We start from the raw sequence: 25,460 nt of genomic DNA, 5'->3' as shown, positions 1-25,460 counted from the left end.
ATATGCGTGTGACGCAGAATGGACGCACACTTGGAGATTCGCTGATTTACAAATCATCACATTGTTCATGTACTGTCGCCGTTTTAATATACATATCATAATATGTGTAAAAGGCGCAGTGACTGTTGTATAAAATCAAAGCTCAGTAAAGATGGCAGCGTTAGCAGTGGTGGAAACCCCATCTGGGAAAGATGCTCTCGCGGAGGGTTTGCTGGACCTCCTGAGACCCGCGGTCCAGCAACTTGACTTACATGTGCACTCAGTCAGGTAGTATATTTTGTGAAACGTATGTGTTTTTTTTTTAAAACCAAGAAATGTTTAATTTAGAATGGGCAGTTCTGTTTGCTAGCATGCTAATTACTGTCAACATGACAGGTCTTGTGACTCAGAGATGCTTGTGACCATTTACTCCATGTAAAACAATGACGTTCAATTATTCGTTTGTTACTTTTAGGACTATCGCACGATTCATGCTTTTAAGATACGATTCACAGTCATGAATTAAGTGTTCAAAATATTGACGGCTATATCGTTTACAATATACTGTAAATTTATCTTCACAGAGAAAGCCAAGTGGAACTTAGGGAACACATTGATAATTTGGCATCTGGTAAGTTGGTATGACCATAATATTATGAATGTCATAATATTAACAACTGCTAAACCTTTTTAGGTGTGTGAGCCATCACAAGCAAAATTATCCTTTCCCTTATCAAAACTGGTCAAACATACATGTATGTTCTGTAAATATCTATAATATGGCATGATGTGATGTCTGCTTAAAGGTACAATATGTAAAATTTTTGCAGTAAAATATCAAAAAAACACTAAGCTAGTGTTATATATTTTGTCCAGCTGATTACTAACAATATCTCTAATGTTTTCAACGACTTGTAAATCATGAGAAAATTCCCTTTCTAAACAGTGACACGGGGCAGTGCAGTCGCCTGTCAATGACGTCAGTTACCTTTGTTACCGCCTTTACTGACGTAGAAACCACATGACAACAGTGCCGTGGACAAATGCGGAAGTAGAGTCTAGCGTCCAGCAAACCACCAGCTTGCTTCAAGCAGTTCCTTATTTACTTCTTGCACGTTTTATGGTGGATTGTGTTACTTATTTATGGAACGTAATTACTGTTTACCATCTGCCGCTGGTTCTGTCGACAAGGACAGCTCCCGTAAACTCATGACCGGAAAAGCGGAAGCGGCGCCGGCGACTGTGTCATAATAAAAGCCCTGCTGCTCGTGAGGCGTGTGTTGATCAATCGCTCCAGCTCCTCGTTCATCTCCACAACACTCGGTCCTGCTCTGCTTCATACTACAGTAACGTTAGTAATCGCATCCACGAACATGAGTTATTCCAGACTCAAATCCATATTCTTTTGCACCGTCCGTTGAGATGGAGACCACATGTCCCAAGTTTCCGCTCTAAAACTTGGCGTCATCAAACTACGCCTTTGTTTTGAATAGGCTTTTAGCGACCTCTAGCGGAAAAAAATATCACAAATTGTACCTTTAATTGACAAATGACCTGCTATGGTAATGAAATGTTAATCTCAATCTTACCAATGAAGGTTGGAAGCATAGAGCTTGTCTGGATGTCATTTTGTGGCATTTTGTTTTTGTTCACTGTATGAATCCAGGAAATGTGTAGAACTTGACATGCAAACATGAATTTTCTGTTTACATCTAACACAATGCTACAAAATTAAATGTACCGTTACTGTATACATACAAATGTGCATATTATTATTATTATTATTATTATTATTATTATTTTTTTTTTTAGTGTACTACAATATGGACTTTTCCCAGTAATTCTTTACTGGGAAATTTCATTAAAAGGATAAATAAAATTAACAGGATACACATTTAGCAATCCATCCACATTACAAAATATATACAATACAATTCTCCTTCCCATTTTTGCAGAATTCATGAATATTGTGTCATCTCATGTATGCTATGTGTGCACATTTCTTCTGCAGAGTTGTGTAGGATCAACGAACACCAGAAGGTGGCACTAGACTTAGACCCATATGTTAAAAAACTTCTTAATGCCAGGAGAAGAGTGGTGCTTGTCAATAACATACTCCAGAATGCCCAGGTAAAAGAGACAGAGTCTTTGAGTCATCATGCACAGTATTGTTTGGTATTTTCTACTTCATCTTCTCAAATCTTTATTCCAGGAACGTTTGCGGAGGTTGAACCATAATGTTGCTAAGGAGACAGCACGCAGGAAGACCATGCTTGAGGCATCTGGAGCATTTACTCCACGCTCTCCTAGCAAACCATGATGTCCTGAATCTCACATTTTGGGAATGCACCATTACACTGTGCTCAATGCCAAGGACCAACGCTGTAGATTTGCAGAATCTTCCTCACATTGTTAAAGGGCACTGGGCTATGCAAAGCACTGCTACAGCAGAATTAATGTCCGTTCATTTAAGAGTAGTCAGGGAGACAGCAGTGTAAATATGCACTCATTTATTTGTTGAACATATGACTTTTTGAATAAAAGGATTTGTCTGTATGAGTGTAACTGATGCTGAAAAATGCTCTTATATTGCAGTGCTGTGGATTTGCTAATTATTTGCAAATGTATAAAATGATTTATCAGTACTGTCAGAGATAGTATCCAGTTTAATGTACCAGATAAGGAAATCTCCTGCCAGTCTTGATTTAGTCAGTGAGAGCAGATCATTGTACTTTTTTTGCTGGAAATGATCCACACTTAGCAGTTTAGTGAATTATTTTATTACCATATTTTTTTTTCTTGGTTTTATATGCAAGCTTGTGTCTGTCACATAATAATAATAATAATAAAAATACAAAATGTAATTGTGACTTTTTATCTCAATTCTGACCATTTTTCTCGCAATTGCAAGCTTATATCTCAATTCTGACTATAACTCGCAGTTGCGTGTTTATATCTCACAATTTTGACTATAACTTGCAATTGCGAGTTTATTTCTCGCAATATGGACTTCTGTGACTCGCAATTGCGAGTTTATGTCTCACAGTTTTGAGAAAAAAGGCATAATTGTGAGATGTAAACGCAATTGCAAGACAAAAAAGTCAGAATTGTGAGATAAAATGTCACAAATTGGGTCAACTATCCCTTTAAGAAAACAATGAAAACTTTTTAAACATTTGAAATGTAAAAAAGACTTTCTACAAATAAAGTCTTCTGAAGACTGGATAATATTCTTTGACATTGATGTTACTGTTCATTTATTTATAAGGTTACACTTTATTTTAAGGTGATGTAGTTACATTGTACTTAAATAAGTACTGAGCAATATTGGGGGTAAGGCATTACAAGTAACGGGTTATGTAATCAGATTACTTTTTCAAGTAACTAGTAAAGTAACATTACTTTTTTAATTTATAAAAAAAATATAAGTTATTTTTTCACATTTATTGAAAAAAAGCTCTACTGTCCCCATGTTGAGAGAAATAAAGTGCAGAGGTGTTGTGTGATTTACAAATAATAGTTTTGAAATTCCTTCTCCTGTATATCCTATTCTTTAATCCAGAATGGCAGCACAGGTGAAAGGTTTGTTTGAGCTGCGCTCTCTACTGTGCATATGTAAATATGCATTTCCTTCAGCCTGAGGCTTATTCACTTCACTTTTGATGTGAAAGGGCTTTAACATTTGCCAAAATATAACTTTTTTTGTTGTTATTAAAAAAACGAACAAACAGCCAAGCCCAGGTAAGAAAAAGTAACGCAAAAGTAATGTAACACATTACTTTTCATAAAAAGTAACTAAGTAACACAATTAGTTACTTTTATAAGGGAGTAACGCAATATTGTAATGCATTACTTTTAAAAGTAACTTTCCCCAACACTGTCTGGTACTGAGTAATATTAATTAACTACTTGTACTTACTATAGAGTTACGGTTAGGGTTTGGGTTAGTTACTTGTAATTACACATACTTTACTGTTATAACTATAGTAAGTACGTGTAGTAATGTGTATGTCACCTCAAAATAAAGTTTTACCAATTATAATAATAAATTGGTGTGTTATAATTATATATAGATTCAGGTCAGAAATCACAGATCAAGCCAATATAAATGTTTAGATATAACATAGGGAAAAATGAACTTCCCCAGAATCATTGCATTGCATTATAATTGAATCAGCAGTAAAATTTTAGGTATGCACATGTCTTATGTAAATAGTGGATGCTTTGTAAGAGGATATGAGAAAGGGCAGATGAAGGTGACCTCTTGTTTTAGCTGAAAGGGAGAGGGTTAGGAAAAGATTTCAGGACAGGTGAAAGGTCAAGGGAGGGAATCTATCAAGGAGGAAGTTGGAATTATATGAGGGGCCTCCTAAAAGTCGCTCTGTTGATGAGAGATTAAACACAGATTGCTGGAAATCATGTGACTACAAAAAGTAAAATGAAAGCCATTTGGAGTCTGTTTATATTTGATGGTGACTGCACATGCAAACTTGACTAAAAGATAACATGCTACTGTATGTTGCTCCTGTAAAACACAGATTTTTTTGTCAAAAATTTGTGAAAATGCTGGAACATCTGATCCTTTGTACTAGTGTCCTCACATGCTTAATGTTACAAATTTGTATATACATATTTATAATATTAATTTAGTCTTTATATATGAAAATCTATAGCTGCCTGATCTAAAAGATTGAAAACCCCCAACTTAAAGGGTTAGTTCACCCAAAAATGAAAATAATGTCATTTATTACTCGCCCTCATGTCCTTCTACACCCGTAAGACCTTCGTTTATCTTTGGAACACAAATTAAGATATTTTTTTATTAAATCCGATGGCTCATCAAGGCCTGCATAGACAGCAATGGTACTTCCTCTCTCAAGATCCATAAAGGTAATAAAAACATATTTAAATCAGTTCATGTGAGTTCTATCTTAATATTATAAAGCGAGGAGAATATTTTTTGTGTGCCAAAAAAACCCAAAAATTACTTTTTAACAATATCTAGTTATGGCTGATTTCAAAACACTGCTTCAGAGTGTTATGAATCTTTTGAGTCGAATCAGTGATTCGGATCGCATATCAAACCGGCAAACGGCTGAAATCACATGACTTTGGTGCTCCGAACCACTGATTTGATTCATAAAGCTTCAAGAAATCGGCCATCACTAAGTCATTATTTTGTTTTTTTGGCACACAAAAAATATTCTCCTCGCTTTATAATATTAAGATAGAACCACTGAACTTACATGAACTGATTTAAATATGTTTTTAGTACCTTTATGGATCCTGAGAGAGGAAGTACCATTGCTGTCTATGCAGGCCTAACTGAGCCATCGGATTTCATCAAAAATATCTTAATTTGTGTACCGAAGATGAACAAAGGCCTTAGGGGTGTAGACTGACATGAGGGTGCGTAATTAATGATTAATTTTTGGGTGAACTAACCCTTTAAGTCTTCTTTTGCATGTTTTTGTTTTATAATTACAATGTTTTGTTTATTTCCAGTTTTAAATGAACAAAATCACAGATTTTCAATGTGGTCTCAGACCATTGGGCCCCATTGCATATTTTATTCCTTTATTAAAGCCGTCCGTGAGCTTTTAAAAAGAATATGATACAAGTTTTCTACTGCCTATTGCATGCGGCACTGGGGTGCTAGTCTAAAAGTAGCCATCACTGGCTGTTGTAAATTTCAATCATCGATGGAAACTGAGCAGGGATGAATGGGGCGGGGTGAGTTGATATGGGGCGGAGTAATCTCAGCGGCGCCACCTTAAAAAAACAGTCGCGCCGATATGTCAATCCAGACGCGACCCAGACAGACCTCGGCCCGGGGGCCCAGCCGTGAGAGCCGCGCCGTGATTGGATGAGCGCCGCCGTCCTTTTGATACTCAGCCTCCTATTGGTTGGAGCCGAACGAGACGCTCACGCGCACAATGTCTACCCGCTTTTGTTATTGTAGCGAGCGCGAGGAGAGCGGCAGGATGCGCGGACGGAGACAGCGAGCCTGATAGTCCGGTATCGACTACGATAGACTCAAATTAGATGTTGGAGGGGGAAGGGGACGCGGATTTCTACCTCTCCGTCCTTGTTCAGAAGACTGCTTTTGCTATTCTCTAACAATACGACCGATGTGTGAGTATTTTTACATGTATATGTTTATTATATTAATTTTTAAACGCACGTTGCACCATTTGAGACCCTATGAGAAACTGATCAGGACTGTCGATTTGGCGATACATTTCGCTCGTTAAAAACACATGACGTCAAAGGTGTGCCTGCTCTAGTCGTAATAACTCATCTTTGCCCTTGTCTGAGCTTTGAAATATTTCGTAACTGTCTAGCATTTGAATACCGTCTCGAGACACTGACATGTCCACCTTCTCACTGCAAGTTCACAACCAAGAGGCTGTGCCTTCAGCAGTTCACCTTGATTTTACTGATCCGAATCCCGACTAGTTAAACGGAACGCATAAACGTTTTGCATGTCATCTCAACTGTGCTCATATCCAGCGGGAGCTCGTGAAATGTTTAGACGGCAGACTCGATGACGTCATGTGACCAAATATGGCATCTGCGCCGCTGCATTTGTTTGCCCGCAGAGCAATCAACAGTTTGGCTTTAACTTTGCATGACATTTTATGAATACTAACTGTTATTCTACTGTAAGAAGGGATATCTTGGGTAAGGTTTTATATAGTTTAAACATTAGGGCTCTGTTCATTTCCTGTAGAAGTAGGCCTACTATCATTGTTATTTCACCTAATACAGACATTATTGCATATTAAATCTATTAATCAGGGCCAGTATCTTATGATAGGATCATAAACCTTGGGATTTCATCATACTCTAGCTGATATCTAAAGCAGGGACTGGGTCTGAATGTCCTCTAGAATCAAGTACACTATACTATATGATGAAATAACAGAGTAATACACCCAGATAAAAAAAAAAAAAAAAAAAAAGGAATAATGCATGACTGTGTCAGTCAAAACTAAGAAGAAGCCCCTTTCTCAAATATTACAGTGTATGAAATCCGTTACTTCATCGAACAGTATTGTACATTCTGTCTTAATGTAAAGTTGTTCCTCTGGCACTCATGCCTCAAGGGCCACTTGTGCAGACATGAAGAGCATCACTGAGTCTGATAATAAGGGTCTCAGAGAAGCTCCCCCCAGATTAGAGTTGATGATGCTCAGAGATCTGAAGTGCCAGGATCCGTCAGCGCTCCACCAGCTCTCAATTACTGCACTTCAGAAATCTTGCACTTTTGCAACATGTTCACAGGGGTTTTTAGCAACTCCATGAAGTTCTGCTTCTTATGTACAAAATACGAATTTAAAGTCGCTTGTAGCATATACATTTTTGGATATTAAAACACTTTCTCCTATCCCAGTTTAATGTGCAAAGAGAACTATAAGTAAGCTATTTGTTGGTTGGGTGGCTCCCCATTATAAATGCTGTTGCTTTTTGGCTCTTTCAAACATTGCCTGCTATTTTTGGACTTGCATACTAATCTACTACTCGTACTATTTCTGCTGTATACAGTATGCATACTGTTCAAAGTATGCTTTTTTTCTGTATACATGGAGCAGATGACCTATTATGTTGTCAAAATGTGCAGTATATGACAAAGCACGCTGCATTATGGAATAGTGTATCCAATACACACGACTTGTCCTGCCATAACAAATTATCCCTTTTTTGATCAGACTGCCAAAAGAGAAGGCATTTTTATACAAAATATAATTTAAAATGCAAAATTACAGAGCCTTGCACGACACGTAGGTGAAAAATAGGATTTAACTAAAATGAGGGAAAAAATTAGTAGGCCTACAATGTGGCCACAATTTAACAAAATGAAAACGAGGGAACAAATACAGTATCGGCCACGATTGAACTAAAATAATGTAACAAATTTATACAAGGTGGCCATGATTTAATTAAAATGAGGGAACGAATCTGTACAAGGTGGCCATGATTTACCTAAAACGAGGGAACAGATAAGTACAACATAACCACGATTTAATTAAAACGAGGGAACAAATTTGTACAAGGTCACAGTTTAAGCAAATGAAAAAGCAGGGAGCACAAATTCATAATTTATGGTCATGATATCTATTTTTTTACCCTGTCATGTGCTTATCTCCATATAAAATAACCTAATAATCTATTTCCAAGATGAAAACAGGATGCCACTTACATGCAAGGCAATGAATCATGTGACATAAATTATTTTTTTTGTGGTGCAATGCCTACTGTTTCGAAATCTATATTCAGCAAATAGTAGGCAGTATAAAGTGTATAATGTAATTAGAAGTACTATACATTATAAAGGATATATTATAAGGTATTCTACCACTAATTTCCACAAAGCATTATTACAGTACTGACTGTGTGTTAGCATTCTACATGCAGTGTGTAAGAGTATTGTGTATTGATGCTGCTGTTCTGTTTTCCCATCTGTCAGAGCAGCAGGATGTCCGTGAACCCTCCCAACAGTAATGATGCCTGCCTCAGTATCGTGCACAGTCTCATGTGCCACAGGCAAGGCGGCGAAAACGAAGGCTTTGCCAAGCGTGCCATCGAGAGCCTGGTCAAGAAACTGAAGGAGAAGAAGGACGAGCTGGACTCCCTCATCACCGCCATCACCACCAACGGAGTCCATCCCAGCAAGTGCGTGACTATCCAGAGGACGCTGGACGGACGCCTACAGGTGAACCACAGTTACAGTAATTGACGCTGAACCATTAACATTTGCTTTAATGCTCTTAGAAGTGAATTACAGGAATCCCTCCAAATGTTAATGCTGAATGGACTGAATGGATGAGTCATTTCTTCATTTGGAAAACATTTTTCTTGTCTGCATTACTAAGTGTTAGATAGGTTTATCAGACATGGACTTATAGCTGTTTAGGTTGTCATTCTGTCAATGTGTAGGTTTCATTGGACATGACACAGTGGTCACGGTGTTTATAGAGTTCATAAGATCAGAGTTCAGGGATCTGTAAATTGAGCATGTGTCTTTGTCCCAAGGCAAAAAAAACTAGCAATAGACTGATAGATTGTCCAAGCCAATTATTTGGTATATATTTGGCCATAGGCAGTAACTTTGCCCTCTTCCCTGCTTAAAAGAAGTGGTAGTTTCTGCTTGTGTTCACTCTGCTGAGTGCTGTCAATGAATAATGCACATTTTTGATTTTCAAAAATGTGAGTAAATATAGCATAATAATAAACACACATCCCCTGCACACCCGAATGGTTTCAACCTTTCAAGAAATAAAATGTATATAATATAATAATATTTGAAATTGAATAGCTGAATAAATAAGATTTCCATTGATGTATGGTTTGTTAGAGTAGGACAATATTTGGCCGAGATACAGCTATTTGAAAATCTGGAATCTGAGGGTGCAAAGAAATAAAAATATTGATAAAATCGCCTTTAAAGTTGTCCAAATGAAGTCCTTAGCAATGCATGTTCACTCACAAAAATACATTTTTGATATATTTATGATAGGAAATTTACAAAATATCTTCATGGAACATGATCTTTAATTAATATCTTAAAGAGTTTTGGCATAAAAGAAATATGGTCATTTTGACCCATACAATGTATTGTTGGCTATTGCTACAAATATACCCGAGCGACTTATGATTGGTATTGTGGTCCAGGGACACATATAATAATATTTTATGGAAATAGAAATGTTTAGCACATTTGTTTCATTAATTCTTAACAGTGGTCACATGAAAAAAATAAATAAATAAATAATTAAAATATTGAATTTCTGGAAATCTGTGGCAAATTGTTTAAAAATGTAATCTCATTTAGTATCAGTAAATTGTATTGTATATACGCTACTGTTTGCGGTCGACAAGGCTGCATTTATTTGATGAAAAATACTGTAAATATTAAAATTTAAAATACCTGTTTTCTATTTCGATGTATTTTAATATGTAATTTATTCCTATGATGGCAAAGCTAAAATGTCTTTGTCACAGTGTCACAAAATTCTTCAGAAATCTTTCTAATATGCTGATTTGCTGCTCAAGATACATTTCTTATTATTAGCAATGTTGAAAACAATTGTGCTGCTTAATATTTTAGTGGAAACCATAATACATTTCTTTCAGGATTATTTGATTAATAGAAAGTTCAAAAGAACAGTGTTTATTTGAAATAGAAATCTATATTTATAATTATACATGTATATATGTCTTTAATATTACTTTTGATCAATATAATGCATCACAGTATTAATTTCCTTCAAATAAACAAACAACAACAACCCACATCTAACCAACCCTGAATATTTGAATGGTAGTGTATGTTGGTATTATATTGGTCATCAGCAGCACACAGAACTTCACAGAACCACACATAGAACTTATTTTGATAGATAATATGAATCCATACCACAGATTCCCCCTCAAAAAATGGCGCAAAATGCGAGAGCGTTTGTAGATTCTGCCTGAGATTCATCGTCCGCCCTGCTCTCTAGATATCGGTTTTGGCTTTGGCTGTTTAAAAAACCCATATCGGTCAACAACTGTATAAACTCTCTTTCCCCTGCCTAGAAAAACTTTCAAAGTTTTTCTACATTGTTCACACAATTGTGTTTCCCCTAATCTATTTGTGAATCCTGCGATAAATAAAGCTAGACAATATAAATAATCAAGGCATTGTCCATTGAATAAACTTGGTGATTGGGTGTTGCTTTAGGGCCCAGCGCTAATCACATCCACACCACCCACAAGTGAACATAAGGCTTTCATATGGGAGACGGATGCAGTCGAAGCTTCAGCCAATGCTAATAGCTTTCTGCCTGTAGCGTCGGTGTCCATGGATACTAGATGATTGACAGCAGCTACAAAGAGAGACATTCATCACAAGGCCTTTTGACTGTAAACCTCAAAGTTAAAGCGGTGGTTTATATGGAGTAGAACGGTCTCTGCGCAGTTTCCCCACCCATTCGTATGGGCAGATTTAGAAGGAGGGGTGGAGGAGAGGTTGTGAAGGTTGTTTTGTCTAAAACACAGGAAAGGGGCCGGGTTAACTTAAGGCCGTCTATTTTTTCCTCTGTGTAGAAAGGCTGCTGGTAGATAGTACACTCTATTCTTTACACACAAGATGTGATGATATCCAGGCAACACAAGTGAAAAAAAACATGTATGTACAGTAATAGAGAACCTGGTGCAATAAAGCTGAACTACTGAGTGAGTAGTAATGCGTCACCTTTTTTGACCTTGCCAGAGACAGTGGGCCTCATTTATAAACTGCTCTACATTTGATCTTATGATCATTTCTCAAACGTGCGTACGTGTGATTCAGAGAACGAACATACCCAAAAAAATGTGCGTACACCTTTCTTCCAGATGTGAAATCTATAAATTACAAATGATCTTAAAATTGTGCGCAGTTGAATAGTTTCAGATCTCCGCCTTGTAAACGCTGACTAATAAATGTAATTAACATTTATAAAGCACCAGTCAGCATCCAAATCCTTTACTTGAGAATGGCGAGCGTCAAGAATTGCCTATTACCCCGACTTTCTGCTACAAGGAAAAGTGCATACGTCTGAACCTGATGTGGCACTAAGCACTTTTCCACGTCAAAGACCATTTTTATAAATATGAAAGCTGGTGTGGATTTTAGCATATGAACACTCTAAGTTCAAATCTGTGCATATGCACATTTTATAAATGAGGCCCAGTGAGACCATGGGGAAAAAGAGACATTAATTTACAATTGTAAAATAGCTGTGCATGATTAGCGCTGGGCACATGCAAAGTCCTTGATTATAATTTTAACTGCAGTTTTTTATTTGATACTACATTTAAAGTTACTATATTTTAAATGTACTAAATTGCAACTTAATCTTTAAAAAATGTGTAATTACAAATATATTTAAATCCATGACGTACAAGTTTCATTAGAAATGACATTGAAGTATGTTTTACTTTACCATAAATGCTTGTCATTACATTCGGCAGTAGACTTTAACCATGTTTCAAAGACAATAAAAGTAATTATAAAATTACATATAAGTCCTACTGAAAGGGTTAGTTCACTCAAAAATAAAATTTCTGTCATTAATTACTCACCCTCATGTCGTTCTACACCCGTAAGACCTTCGTTCATCGTCGTAACACAAATTAAGATATTTTTTGATGAAATCCAAGAGTTTTTTTTATCCTCAGTAGAAAGCAATGCAATTACCATATTCAAGGTCCAAAAAAAGTAGTAAAAACATTGTTAAAATAGTACACGTGATTCAACTTTAATGTTATGAAGTGATGAGGATACTTTTTTTGCGCAAAAACAAAACAAAAATAATGACTTTATTCAACAAATTCATCTCTCCCCTGTCATTCTCATGTTTATTTACGTTCAGCGCTTCCGTGTTTACGTCAGAACGCTGGCTATCTGGCTATTTAACTTTACTGTAAACTTAGATGTAGATTTTTCCCCCATACATATCGATGTCATTTTATCACCCAGTCCTATGTTAAAGGAACACTCCACTTTTTTTGAAAATAGGCTCATTTTCCAACTCCCCTAGAGTTAAACAGTTGAGTTTTACCGTTTTCGAATCCATTCAGCCGATCTCCGGTTCTGGCGGTACCACTTTTAGCATAGCTTAGCATAGTTCATTGAATCTGATTAGACCGTTAGCATCGCGCTTAAAAATGACCAACGAGTTTTGATATTTTTCCTATTTAAAACTTGACTCTTCTGTAGTTAAATCGTGTACTAAGACCAACGGAAAATAAAAAGTTGTGATTTTCTAGGCTGATATGGCTAGGAACTATACTCTCATTCAGGCGTAATAATCAAGGAACTTTGCTGCCGTTCCATGGCTGCAGCAGTGCAATGATATTAAGCAGCACCCGTGAGCCCCTGCTTGCACAGGGAACGTGCCTTGCAACCATGGAGACGTTTGTGAGAGACGCTGCGTAATATCATTGCACTGCTGCAGCCATGATACGGCAGCAAAGTTCCTTGATTATTACGCCTGAATGAGAGTATAGTTCCTAGCCATATCAGCCTAGAAAATCACAACTTTTTATTTTCTGTCGGTCTTAGTACACGATTTAACTACAGAAGAGTCAAGTTTTAAATAGGAAAAATATCAAAAATCTTTGGTCATTTTTAAGCGCGGTGCTAGCGGTCTAATCAGATTCATTGAACTATGCTAAGCTATGCTAAAAGTGGTACCGCCAGAACCGGAGATCGGCTGAATGGATTCGAAAACGGTAAAACTCTACTGTTTAACTCTAGGGGAGTTGGACAATGAGCCTATTTTCAAAAAAAGTGGAGTGTTCCTTTAAGGGGATTTTAGGTACTCTGTAAAGCATCATGCCTAACAACAACCCATAACCGCAGTAAAATCACTAACACAAAAACATGTTCACCAATGTTTGTCAGATGTGTTTTAATATGTAGGTTTTATAAACACAAACCATACAATGTCTTTTATCATTTTTAGTAATTAATAACTTCTGAAATTCTGTTGTGTAAAGGAGATATCCACCTGGTGTGACTGTAGTGTCTCGCTCAAGGTCACACCAGTGGGAACTCAGCAGCTTTCATGTCCACTCTGGGGTTTGAACCCTGGCTCTTTTGGTTACCAGCCCCACCACATTTCTGTCTTTGTTTCAGTCCGTCTTCAGTCCTAAATGGCACTGACAGCTGGATTTATCCCTCTGCTCAGCTCTAGTATCATGCTGCTAGCGCACAACTGCAGCGTCATGCCACTAGTGTTAATCTACAACGGATTATCATATCACACACACGTCCTCCCTGCTGTTCTACTACACTAAACAAGCACAGGCAGCTGTGATACGAACTCAAAACTCAACACATGACCTTACGCTCAGTGTGTTTTCAGGATCATGTGATGCTCTTTTGTCATTCTACTGCATACCTGTCAAATAGCTGCTGTGTTAAAACGTTTGGTCATGTTGCTGTGTCTTTAGCAGAAATTTGACTTGTGTTTGTCACAAGCAATAGTTCACGTCATCCAATGTTCAGTTCCTGATCTTGGTTCCCATCTCTCTGACATACTGGCTAAAAATAAAATTTAAAACAATGCTTATGCTGAGGAGTATGAGGAATCAATAGTTAGCCAAAACTGCATTATTTAAATTGCATCTGCAATTTCAAAATCACATGTATTTCACACAGTTCAAATATACACAGATTATACTGTTTTCTCTGAGTATTATTACACTATGTTTTACTCCTCATGAACATTTCTTTTACCCTTCTCTCTTTTTTTCTTATTTTTTCTTTTTGTAGGTTGCCGGTCGCAAAGGTTTTCCTCATGTAATCTACGCACGGTTGTGGCGTTGGCCTGACCTTCACAAGAATGAGCTCAAGCACGTGAAATTCTGCCAGTACGCATTTGACCTCAAATACGATAATGTCTGTGTCAACCCTTACCATTATGAGAGAGTGGTGTCACCAGGGATCGGTGAGTCTGCTATCTTTTTATTCATTACCATGAACAAAGACATTACTGAGCTGTGCGCAGCACATTCTGTGTCTCAAAAATACAGTGTTATGCATTTTTTAATCATTGCAGGAAAACTTTGTTTGGTCAATTTATAAAATGATTTTCTTTTTTTTCTTTCACTCTTCTCAAGTTGGGCTCAGTCTGCAAAACACGGGTAAGTTACACACATTTGTATGTCTCTATTTTGTTTGATTTTTTTGTTGTTGTTGTAACAATATAAATGTCTTTTGAATGTTATATATATAGTACTTTTATAATAAACATTAAAAAATCTTACCGACCCCAAACAGTAGTGTATGTAAAATGTTTTAATTTAGATTTTAATTTATTTTTTTAAATAATTTGAAAATCTTAATTTGAATGAAAACATTAAAAGTGGGGTATGTATTTTTTTCAACAACACTGTTTAGAAGTTAGTTGGGCCAACACCAACAACAAACGTCTAACCAATCAGCAATGATTGGCGGTTGTGGAGACAGAACGAGCAAGCGTGAGATTTGAAAGAAAAAGAAAAAAACGCAGAAAGAGAGATGATGAGACACAATACAAAACATCTCAAAAGAATATCACTGCAATGAAGGTTTATGACTTTAGGACCAGCGTTAATATTAGAAAAGCTTTCCAGCACTAGAGAGAGCTAAGTGGGAAGGCCTGAAAACAGACGCAGAGGCTGCTTTGATTCCGCTTCACGTGTGAGTAACACTGGGATTGAGTGTCATTGATTGTCTGGAGCTCCTGTGCTGTTGGCGACTAACAATGAACACTTGTTTGTATTTACTTTTGTGTACTGTATGATCATTTTTTTGTGCTTCCTTGTCGTTCGTTCATCATCTGCGCTTTATTTTTCGTGAGGCGTTTGTTGCGTGTCATCTGTGATAAACAGACATCCACTCTCGCATTGCGTGTGTAACAGTGGCCAGATAGTGAGAGTTTGCAGGTAAACCAGGTTATTATATTCCACACAGGTTCAAAAAGATTCACTGATTTTTATTAAAGTTCATTTGATTAAAGTTCACCCAAAAATGAAAATTATCCCATAATTTACTCACCCTCAAGCCATCCTAGGTCAGAAGGCCTTTATTAACCCCTGGAGTCTTATGGGTTACTTTTATGATGGATGGATGTGCTTTTTTGGGCTTCAAAATATCGGTTACTATTCACTCCCATTATAAAACTTGAGAGAGCCAGGATATTGTTTAATATAACACCGATTGTGTTTGACTGAAAGAAAAAAGTCATATACACCTAGGATGGCTTGAGGGTGAGTAAACTATGGCATAATTTTCAGTTTTGGGTGAACTAACCCTTTAAGTCCCAAATGAATCAGTAAATGATTCAGAAAAATGAACATAATTTGTCCCCTGGCTGGTATCTAGGTCCCACTGGCAGACTGATAAAGGAAGAGTACAGCCACGACTGCATTCAGATGGACGTTCCCCCAGGCCTTCCTCCCCAGCAGGACCACCAGGGGGCAATGAAACTTCCTCCTCCAGACCACTACGGCCAGCCACTGCCTCCTCTACAGTTGCCTTCAGAACCCACCCGCGCACCCCCACCAGTCACCCTTTACTCCAATATGCCCCTCTCCCCCACTGGTAAGTGCCGACCTTTGGCTATATTAGAGAACTCTAGGAGGTTAAATTGTGCAGTTGTAATAGTGTCGTTGTGTCATCTTCCAAACTCTCATGTCTTTCAGCTTCAGGCTCTATGATGCCGATGCAGGGAGGTCATGGTGAAGGCTTACTACAGATTGCATCTCCTCAGGGTCAAGTCATGACCCCTACACCTCCCCCCTCCACCCCCACACATGGACCCCCACAGACCCCTGTCCCACCCCAGCCTCCACCAAACCAGAATGGCTACAACAGCTCCAAACACTCCCAGACACAAGGCTCCTTTCACAGTAAGTATTACACTTTGTCCTCATAATCAGTCACAACGCGTCAAGTGATAAATCCTGTTTATGTTCATTTGAGTTTTTGACCAGTGTTATTTATATACTATTATAGCGTTTTTTTTTGTTGTTTTTTTTTATTTTTAATTTTAATTTTAGTAGTTATGTGCTTTTGTCATATGTATTAGTTTTTTAAAAAAAGTGTTATTTAATTTTTATTTTAGTTAGTAATTTCAACTTGAACTTACTAATTTCAGTTATTTGTCAAGGCAACACTTATAATTTTCATTTAAAGGGGTCATGAACTGCATTATTTTATTGTTTTATAATGTTTCCTGGGGTGCAATTATAAAGTTAGTATGTTTTTTAGATCAAGAATTGTAATAATTTAGAAATAAAAGGCATTTTTTCCTACCCTGATTTTAACCCTCTTATTTGTTTTAAGTGGTGTGTCTGCTGTGAGACTTTAGTGTAAATGCCCACTGCTGTGATTGGCTAACATCTTTGCATATGAAATAGCTAAGTATTACTCTCTCAAAAACGTTTAGCACATTATTACTATTAATACTACAGCTCTCAAGGTTAACTAATAAAAAAAATGTGTTAATTATAGCAATACATTTAGATCTATGACGTTATATTTAGATCATGGCATCAAAGGTTGCAGTGATAAACACTGTAGCTGATCACAGACATGTTGAGCGCATGCAAGCAGTGATCTCATCATTGCAACTCAATTTCTGCACACTAATGAATGCTTTCATCATAACTAAAAGTTCAAACGTGATGTAACTAAATGATTTGTTGAATAAAATGGGAGTTTTGGCGCAAGTTAAACAAGATAAACTCGCTCTGTTTGATTGACAGCTCCAGCGATTGTAAAGGGAGCGTTCTTTGATCGCTTTCTATATATAATTTAATCACCATTTAAATAGCAGATTATTTTCATCCTACTAAGAGAAAGACGTTCGCTGGGCCTGGTGTCAGTAAAAGCTTTTATTGGACTAACAAGGAAGTTTTCAGTTCTGAAACGTACAGGATATTCTTATTGTATGATGACCTCTTCAAAAGCTCAAGGAAAAGTTGATTTCTAAATTCATGACCCCTTTAAATTTAAATGTATTTTTCATTTAAATATAGATTGTCACCTAACATTTATATTTTATGTAAAATATTTATCTCAGCTTTATTTTAATTAAGGAAAATCTTTTAATAGTTTTAGTATTAGTTGATATCTGTTTTTGTAACCATGCCCACAGTGAAATCTCATTGATCCAAATTCCATTCCACAAAGCTGTATATTAACCTTCAAATATATTCTAAGTTACTGTGGTTTTGGAATGTTGTTTGGTATTTTCTCTTTCAGTGAAGACGGATAAAATACTTGTCACTGGAAACTTGTCGTATCATGCCTGTTTGGCTGTTATGATCTCATTACTACCCACTGCTTATATACTAAACATTTTTAATCTCTAAATTGCTGCAGCAACCTGGACAGGCAGCAGCACAGCCTCCTACACTCCTGTAGGACCCCAGCAAAATGGGCGTGGCCACCAACCTCCTCTCCACCACCCACACTTCTGTACGTTTGCCTTAAACATTACTACAAATGCTTTACTTAAAAGTGCATGTATGCAAATATACCATTATTTTATATCTAACTAATTTAATCCATTATAATGTTTTCCTCTACCAGGGTCTCAACATCACAGTTCAGCATCTTTCCCTCCTCCAGTCTCCAACCATCCAGGTTTCTACTTTATATAATCTCCACTTTATGTAAACACACATTGTTCAAAAGTTTGAGGTCAGTAACAGTTTGCTTAAAAGAAATTAATACTTCTATTCAGCAAGGATGCATTAAATTGATCAAAAGTAACAGTAAAGACATTTATAATGTTATAAAAGATTTCTGTTTCAAATAAATGAATTCCCTTTCGATACTTTACTCGTACTGCTTCACTAGTTGCGGCGGGGAAAACTCCTTTACTGAAGCCTTTTTCCAATCACAGCTGTGTGAGCCTATGGAGAAGCAGCGTATCAGAGCCCGCAAAATTGGGCGGGGCATCTGGCTATATAAGCAGGCACTTAGCATAGGATCACTGATTCATTCTGGGAATCCACATTCTGAATTACCTTGACGACTGGCTTGTGTTAGCCCAGTCAGCGGCCGAGCTAATATCCCACAGATCCTTCCTCCTCAGCCACTTAGAGTGCTTGGGGCTCATGGTCAATTATGCCAAAAGCTCAATGATTCCCAGCCAACTAATCTCATTTTTGGGGGCTGTTTTCGACTCAACCCAAATTAGAGCTGTAGCCTCACCAGAACGTGTCCTGGCTATACAGCAGCTGATGACCGCCTTCACGATTGGTGCGTCCCTTCCTCTGGGCCTTATGGCCTCTGCATCGCCAGTACTGCAGTTAGGCCTCCTTCACATCCGGTCCCTTCAGCACTGGCTTTAACCCCTGGTTCCATCCCGAGTTTGGCGTCACGGGCGCCTTCGTATCAAGGTGGATCAAGCCTGCGTCGCAGCCCTTTCCCCTTGGAAGGACCCTTCGTGGTTCGAACAGGGTCTACCCCTGGAGCTGATACACAAAAGGAAGGTCATCTTCACAGATGTGCTAAATACGGGCTGGGGAGCCCTGTGCAATGGCAGACCAGCCTTTGGCACGTGGTCGAGCGAAGAGACAAAACTGCACATCAACTGCCTGGAAATGCTGGCAGTGTGGCAGGCCTTACAGTCCTTCCTACCACATCTAGAGGGATGCCACGTCTTAGTCCGATTGGATAACATAACGGAGGTATCCTACATAATTTGCCAGGGTGACCATTCCTCCCCACGCTTCTTCACGATGGCAAAGCGCATTCTGGAGTGGGCACAATGTCACCTGCGCTCTCTGAAAGCAGCACATGTGCCAGGCACACTGAACCGGGGAGCAGACATGCTATCTCAGAGCAACGTCCCCTCTGGCGAGTAGATGCTCCACCCCAGACGGTTCGGAAAATATGGGAGATCTTTGAGGAGGCAGAGGTCAACCTCTTTGCCTCAGAAGACAACTCTCACTGCCCAATCTATTTTTCAAAGGAAAAGGATGCGCTGACCCACGATTGGCCCAGCCTTCTCCTTTATGCTTTCCCCCCGATCGCCCTGATTCCTCAGGTTATCAGGTGAATCAGGGAACAGAAACACAAGGTTCTTCTAGTGGCCCCGCTCTGGAGAAACCAACTCTGGTTCTCAGAGATGTCTCAGCTGCTCACGGCAGCTCCGTGGCCCATACCCCTGAGACGGGACCTCCTCTGTCAGACGAACATGACAACTTGGCACCCACAGCCCGAGCTGTGGGCCCTACACTTATGGCCTCTCGATGGGAGCCTATGAACCTCCCAGAGGGTGTCTTAAATACCATTTCTCAGGCTAGAGCCCCGTCCACAAGGCACCTCTATGCTCTCAAATGGTCTTCACCGCTTGGTGCACAAACTGAGGTGAAGATCCACCCACATGTGACATATCTTTGATATTGTCCTTCCTTCAAGAGCTGTTAGATAAGGGTTGCACCCCCTCCACTCTTAAGGTCTATGTGGCGGCTATAGCAGCTTTTCATGCTCCTATAGACGGGATATCGGTCAGCAGGAACAACCTCGTTGTTCGATTTTTAAAAGGATCTAGGAGGTTGAACCCCCCTCGCCCTTTTACTGTCCCTACGTGGTATATGTCTATGGTTCTGAGGGCGCTTAAAAATGCTTCCCCTTCAAACCGCTGCAATCTGCCGATATTCAACCCCTATCACTCTGCTATTAGCTTCGGCATTAGTTAAGCGAGTTAGAGATTTACAGGCACATTCTGTAAGCCCCTCGTGCCTTGAATTTGGGCCTAACGACTCTAAGGTCTTCCTGAAACCTAGGCATGGTTACATACCTAAGGTGTTCTCTACTCCGTTAAGAGCACAAGTAAGTAAAAGCACTTCCTCCCTCGTAGGAGGACCAGGAGCTAAATTTGTTCTGTCTTGTTAGGGCGTTAAAAATCTACATAGACTGCTCCGCCTCCTTTAGGCAATCGGAGCAGCTCTTTGTATGCTTCGGTGGCCACATCAAGGGGCTTTTTGTCACAAAGCAAAGATTATCCCATTTGATAGTTGACGCAATAGCTCTTGCATACTCCTCCTTGGGCCTTCAATGCCCCATCAGGGTCAGAGCACATTCCACAAGAGGCATGGCCTCATCCTGGGCGTGATCCTGTGGTGTATCCATTGTAGAAATTTGTGCGGCGGCCGGCTGGTCTTCGCCATCCACTTTTGTCAGGTTTTACAACCTGGATGTTCCTGCTCTGCAGGCTCAGGTCCTTTCTGCTTAACTGTCTCTCTGAGCTCAAAGCTCTGGGAACCATATTCCCGCCTTAAGGCTGGATTTAATCCTTGCTGGGTCTGACTATGTCTCAAATCCACTGAAATTCCCATGTCTGGGCTTAGCTTCCTGCATGCTCTCGGCCCTATCTAGTTCGAGGCTGTGCGAAGCTCTAAAACGATTATATGAGGCCGATTATATAACGATTTTTTTTGCCTTCTCTTGACCCCGATAAAATCTGGGTTTCTTGACCTATGGGGCCCCCTTCTGGATGCCCCGGACAATTACTTACAAGTCGTTCATCTATCATAGCATGGGGTGATTGAATAGGTTCCCTACCACGTCTAGAGATGCAGTACGAGTAAAGTATCGAAAGGGAACGTACTCTGTTACTAACGTAACCTCAGTTCCCTGAGATACGGGAATAAGTACTGCATAGCTAACCGTGCTATAACGCTGCACGATGCTGTTGTCACTTCAGTCGATATGAACCAGTGATCCTATGCCAAGCTCCCGCTTATATAGCCAGATGTCCCTCTCAATTTGGTGGGCTCTGATGCACTGCTTCGCCATAGACTTGCGCGGCTCTGTCGCGCCATCATTGGTTCATTTCTGTACATTTTTTGAACCAATGGCAGTGCAGATGCACTGCTGTGATTGAAAAAGGCTTCAGTAATCGGAGAAAAGGAGTTTTCCCTGCTGCGTCTAGCGACCCAGTACTCGTTCCCGTATCTCAGGGAACTGAGGTTACGTTAGTAACTGAGTACGTTCTTTTGAATGTTATATTTATGAAAGATTCCTGAAAAGAAATGTTTCATGGTTTCCACAAAAATATTAAGCAGCACAACTGTTTTCAACATCATTAATAATAATAAGAAGAAATGATTGTTGAGCAGCAAATCAGTATATTAGAAAGATTTCTGAAGGATCATGTGACATTGAAGACTGGAGTGATTGCTGCTGAAAATTCAGCTTTGTCATCACAGGAATAAATTATATTTTAAAATATATTCAAATAGAAAACTGTTCTTTTAAATTGTAATAATATTTCACAATTTTACTGTTTTCCTATATTTTGATCAAATAAATGCAGCCTTTTAGCATAAGTGTTTGAAAAGCATTAAACATATCTCTGACCCCAGAGTTTTGAACTGTTTTATACACTTTAATTTCCATTCATGCTCTCGGACTCACAGTTCAATATGCAATACATCAACAGGTCCTGAGTTTTGGTGTTCCATCTCGTACTTTGAGATGGATGTGCAGGTGGGGGAGATGTTTAAAGTCCTGTCCAGCTGTCCGGTGGTGACGATTGACGGATATGTGGACCCCTCAGGAGGTGACCGTTTCTGCCTGGGTCAGCTTAGTAATGTGCACCGCACAGACGCCAGTGAGCGGGCCAGGTATGCGTGCCGTAATCCAACAACTGTTCCAGCCAGTGCTGTGAAAAATATCTTGAATATTTATGATTCATTTGTGACCCTGGACCAGAAAACCAGTCATAAGGGTTAATTTTTGGAAATTGAGAGTTATACGTCATCTGAAAGCTGAATAAATAAGTAGGAAATTTACAAAATATCTTCATGGAACATGTTCTTTAATTAATATGCTAATGATTTTTGGCATAAAATAAAAATCGATAATTTTGACCCATACAATGTATTGTTGGCTATTGCTATAAATATACCTGTGTTACTTATGACTGGTTTTAATGGCATCAAAAAAAAAAGGTAATTCTTGGTGTTATATTATGCAGACAGTTTTCAGCTAGTAAAGAAAGACAGTTTTGGAGCAAGGAGGAGACATGTGCTGTGTCCGAAATAGCATACTGTTTGAGTTGGTACTAGAGGGCTGCATTTGGATTGGGATCATATGGATCCCGCGGGACCCGATGCAAATCTCACAGGAGTGGGCGGTTTTTAACTTTGCTGCTGGTGGGAGTGGATGGTCAAAAAATACAGCGTGGATCCAAGAAAGGATGCAGCGTAACAAGAAAGGATTCAATAAATGAAGTTAATCGCAGTCAATCAGTAACATTCAATACAATTACATATTGTGCCTTGTTAGGTTAACAGAGTTTAACTGTTATGGTTAGGTGTGTGTGTGTGTGTTGTTGTTACGCATACCTTTAAATATGTTTATAGGCTCCACTAGTTGTGACCACTTTTGTTTTAGCAGTTGATAGAGTTTGAAAAAGCTAATAAAATGCTGGCTGAATGTGTTTGTCATTTGTGGTGCTAGCATTATCTTATGGTCAGTTTAATTAAATGCAATGTTTATCTCTGTTATTCTGAACATTTATCATAGCCCTAATGTTGGTTTAATTTTTTCACAATTTCTACAAGCTATAACACAATGTTTGAGGGTGCGGGTAAGAGTGGAAATTCAGTGGGAGTGGGATTAAGAAAACAGTCCTGTGCAGGGCTCTAGTAGGTACTACATTTGAATTTGCGACCATTAAGAAAGTAAGTTCTATATAGTATGAATGCAGGTACTGGTATGAATGCGTTGCTTCACTGCCATTCATAAATCCTCTCCCATGGCCCCATGGGATAGTAAAGTGTCCATTAAATGCGCACTTCAGAATCTCACTGGAAGTAGTAAGTTATCCGGGGACTTTTTGTCTACTGTTTTTTGAATACGATTCATTCTGACATACTACTCTGTTGGCGTACTGTTTTTCACATAGTAGGGAAGTATTTGATTTCGGACACACTGACAAAAAAAAAACAAAAAAAACAAAAAAAAACAAACATTTTACACAAATTCAAATTGACTACATTTTGTAATTCATCATGCTCTGGTGTGTTGTTGTTAAGGATATGAATTCAGTGTTATTTTAGTATTATTTATATACTTTAATAGTATTTATTCATATTTTGAATTATATATTTTATTTTTTTATTTTATGTCATATTTTCTATTTAGTTTTAGTTTTTGTTTTAGTAATTTTTTTAGTACTTATTTATTCAAGTTAGTTAAGGCAATATTTCTAAACATTTCATTTTCATCTAATATTTATATTTAATTTGATTTCAGCTTTATTTCAATTAATGATTTTAATAGTTTCAGTTTTATTTAATGACAAAACTGAATGCACAGTGGTGTTATTGTTTTCTAAAACTATTAAAAATCATTTTTGTTAATTGAAATAAAGCTGAAATATAAATATTAGATGAAAAGGTAAAAAAAAAAGGAAATGGAAATTAGAATTGTTGCTTTGGCAACTAACTGAAATTAATAAATTATTGAAATAAGTTGTTTTAAATTGAAGTTCAATCCTCACAGTTTTACAGACAAAGCTAGTCCTAGACTAAAATGCAGGTTTGAGCTGTTTTAACTGAAAGCAACTTGTACTGACATATCTTAAAATATGTCACTGCCATTGTTTTGTCTCAAGATGCACACCGGTAATGTTTTTTTCTAGTGTGTGTTTATAAAAGCTACTTAAATATCCTAATTGAACTAAAGCCTAATATTACTAAAACTAATAAAAATGATAAAAGCACACAGCAAAAATACTAAAGCTTAAAAAGCTTCAAAAAGCTTTTTCAAAATAAAAGTCTAAACAGGATATGAACCTTATTTAGAAAATGATGTGCATTTAAATATGGTATTGTCTTGGCAGCAATGGACAAGGCTGAAATTTTGGTTCTTCTGTGGGAAAAGCATTTTTTTTTTCTGTAATTATTATGATGAAGACTCTTAATATCAACAAAAGGCTGAAAAATATCAAGCTATACTTTCCAGACCAAATGGCTATATATATATATATATATATATATATATATGTGTATATGTGTATATATGTGTGTGTGTGAGTCTTTGTTTTGTGTATAGATGAATTTCACAGGTTTCATGTTTGCCTTAACACACACGCTGCAAAAACTGCTTACTGTGCCAGAATGACACTGTGATGAACAATAATAAACAAACAGATTATGCAAGGATAAAAACCGGGAAATAACTGGTTTTAAAAACCTGAGAAAATGGAATGCAAGCATGTCAACAAAGGCTCATCTGGTTTCGGTTATGAAACTCAGTGGCATGTGTTCAGTTGTGTTATGTAAGTCTCTGATGGAACCAAAAATATTGGAAAGGCAATGGTTGTAGTCATTCATTCTGCTGCTGTCTTTTCATCCTGTCTGTAGGTTGCACATAGGTAAAGGCGTGCAGCTAGAGTGTCGTGGAGAGGGTGACGTATGGATGCGCTGCATGAGCGATCACGCCGTTTTTGTGCAGAGTTACTACCTGGACAGAGAAGCAGGCCGAGCACCAGGAGATGCAGTGCACAAAATCTACCCAGGGGCCTACATAAAGGTAAAAGCTCGTAAAATCTTCATCATCATATTTTATTAATTACTTATGGGCAGAAATAGTGTGGTAGGTGAATAGAATTGACTTTTGTAGAAAATTAGATTGTGGGCATTTAGGAATTTTTTTGATTTGTTTATAGCCCTGAAAAGATTTAAAAATGCTTATTTTATTTCTTACATGTAACCACATTTTACATTTTAACTAAAAATAGGGTAACATTTTATTTTACAGTGTCATTGTTCCGTATGTTACATGTATTATAAAGTATAAATTATGACCAGTTACATGCAATTTACCCTAAACCAAACCAAACCAAACCCTAATCCTAACCCTATAGTAAGTACATGTAGTTACTTAATATTACTCAGTACTTAAAAGTATAATTACAGTGAAACACAGACACCTT

The 25,460-nt window shown here is 38.0% G+C and overlaps 2 protein-coding genes across 3 annotated transcripts in view; both read left to right on the top strand.

The window, feature by feature from the left end:
- The first annotated feature begins 12 nt into the window (after positions 1 to 12).
- Positions 13 to 3,206, top strand: snapin (SNAP associated protein). Its single transcript, XM_067411764.1, has 4 exons — positions 13 to 267; positions 564 to 610; positions 1,991 to 2,109; positions 2,192 to 3,206. The coding sequence occupies exons 1-4, from the start codon at positions 152 to 154 to the stop codon at positions 2,297 to 2,299; spliced, it is 390 nt and encodes a 129-aa protein (XP_067267865.1). The 5' UTR covers positions 13 to 151; the 3' UTR covers positions 2,300 to 3,206.
- Positions 3,207 to 5,810: 2,604 nt separating this feature from the next.
- smad10a (SMAD family member 10a) overlaps positions 5,811 to 25,460 on the top strand; it is a 28,837-nt gene continuing 9,187 nt past the window's right edge. Inside the window, exons 1-10 of one of the 2 annotated variants that reach the window (XM_067411082.1) lie at positions 5,811 to 6,114; positions 8,455 to 8,695; positions 14,285 to 14,459; positions 14,632 to 14,655; positions 15,878 to 16,096; positions 16,198 to 16,404; positions 17,882 to 17,977; positions 18,092 to 18,145; positions 21,957 to 22,140; positions 24,889 to 25,057. In XM_067411082.1, the coding sequence (XP_067267183.1) occupies positions 8,459 to 8,695; positions 14,285 to 14,459; positions 14,632 to 14,655; positions 15,878 to 16,096; positions 16,198 to 16,404; positions 17,882 to 17,977; positions 18,092 to 18,145; positions 21,957 to 22,140; positions 24,889 to 25,057 (1,365 nt within the window). In that variant the 5' untranslated portion in view covers positions 5,811 to 6,114; positions 8,455 to 8,458. Of the gene's footprint in view, positions 6,115 to 8,449; positions 8,696 to 14,284; positions 14,460 to 14,631; positions 14,656 to 15,877; positions 16,097 to 16,197; positions 16,405 to 17,881; positions 17,978 to 18,091; positions 18,146 to 21,956; positions 22,141 to 24,888; positions 25,058 to 25,460 lie in introns of both variants that reach the window. The other variant, XM_067411081.1, reaches the window with a different exon arrangement.

The sequence above is a fragment of the Chanodichthys erythropterus genome, chromosome 15 (genome assembly GCF_024489055.1).
Source record: "Chanodichthys erythropterus isolate Z2021 chromosome 15, ASM2448905v1, whole genome shotgun sequence".
Lineage (NCBI taxonomy): Eukaryota > Metazoa > Chordata > Actinopteri > Cypriniformes > Xenocyprididae > Chanodichthys > Chanodichthys erythropterus.
The sequence above is the reverse complement of the archived record's forward strand: the minus strand, read 5'-3'. Positions and strand labels throughout refer to the sequence as shown.

What these genes read in the sequence shown, in the direction of transcription:
- snapin (XM_067411764.1), top strand. Translation starts at nt 152, where the DNA reads ATGGCAGCGTTAGCAGTGGTGGAAACCCCATCTGGGAAAGATGCTCTC. An exon ending in TTACATGTGCACTCAGTCAG is followed by an intron (nt 268 to 563) that starts GTAGTATATTTT and finishes TTATCTTCACAG; the next exon opens with AGAAAGCCAAGTGGAACTTA. An exon ending in CATTGATAATTTGGCATCTG is followed by an intron (nt 611 to 1,990) that starts GTAAGTTGGTAT and finishes TTTCTTCTGCAG; the next exon opens with AGTTGTGTAGGATCAACGAA.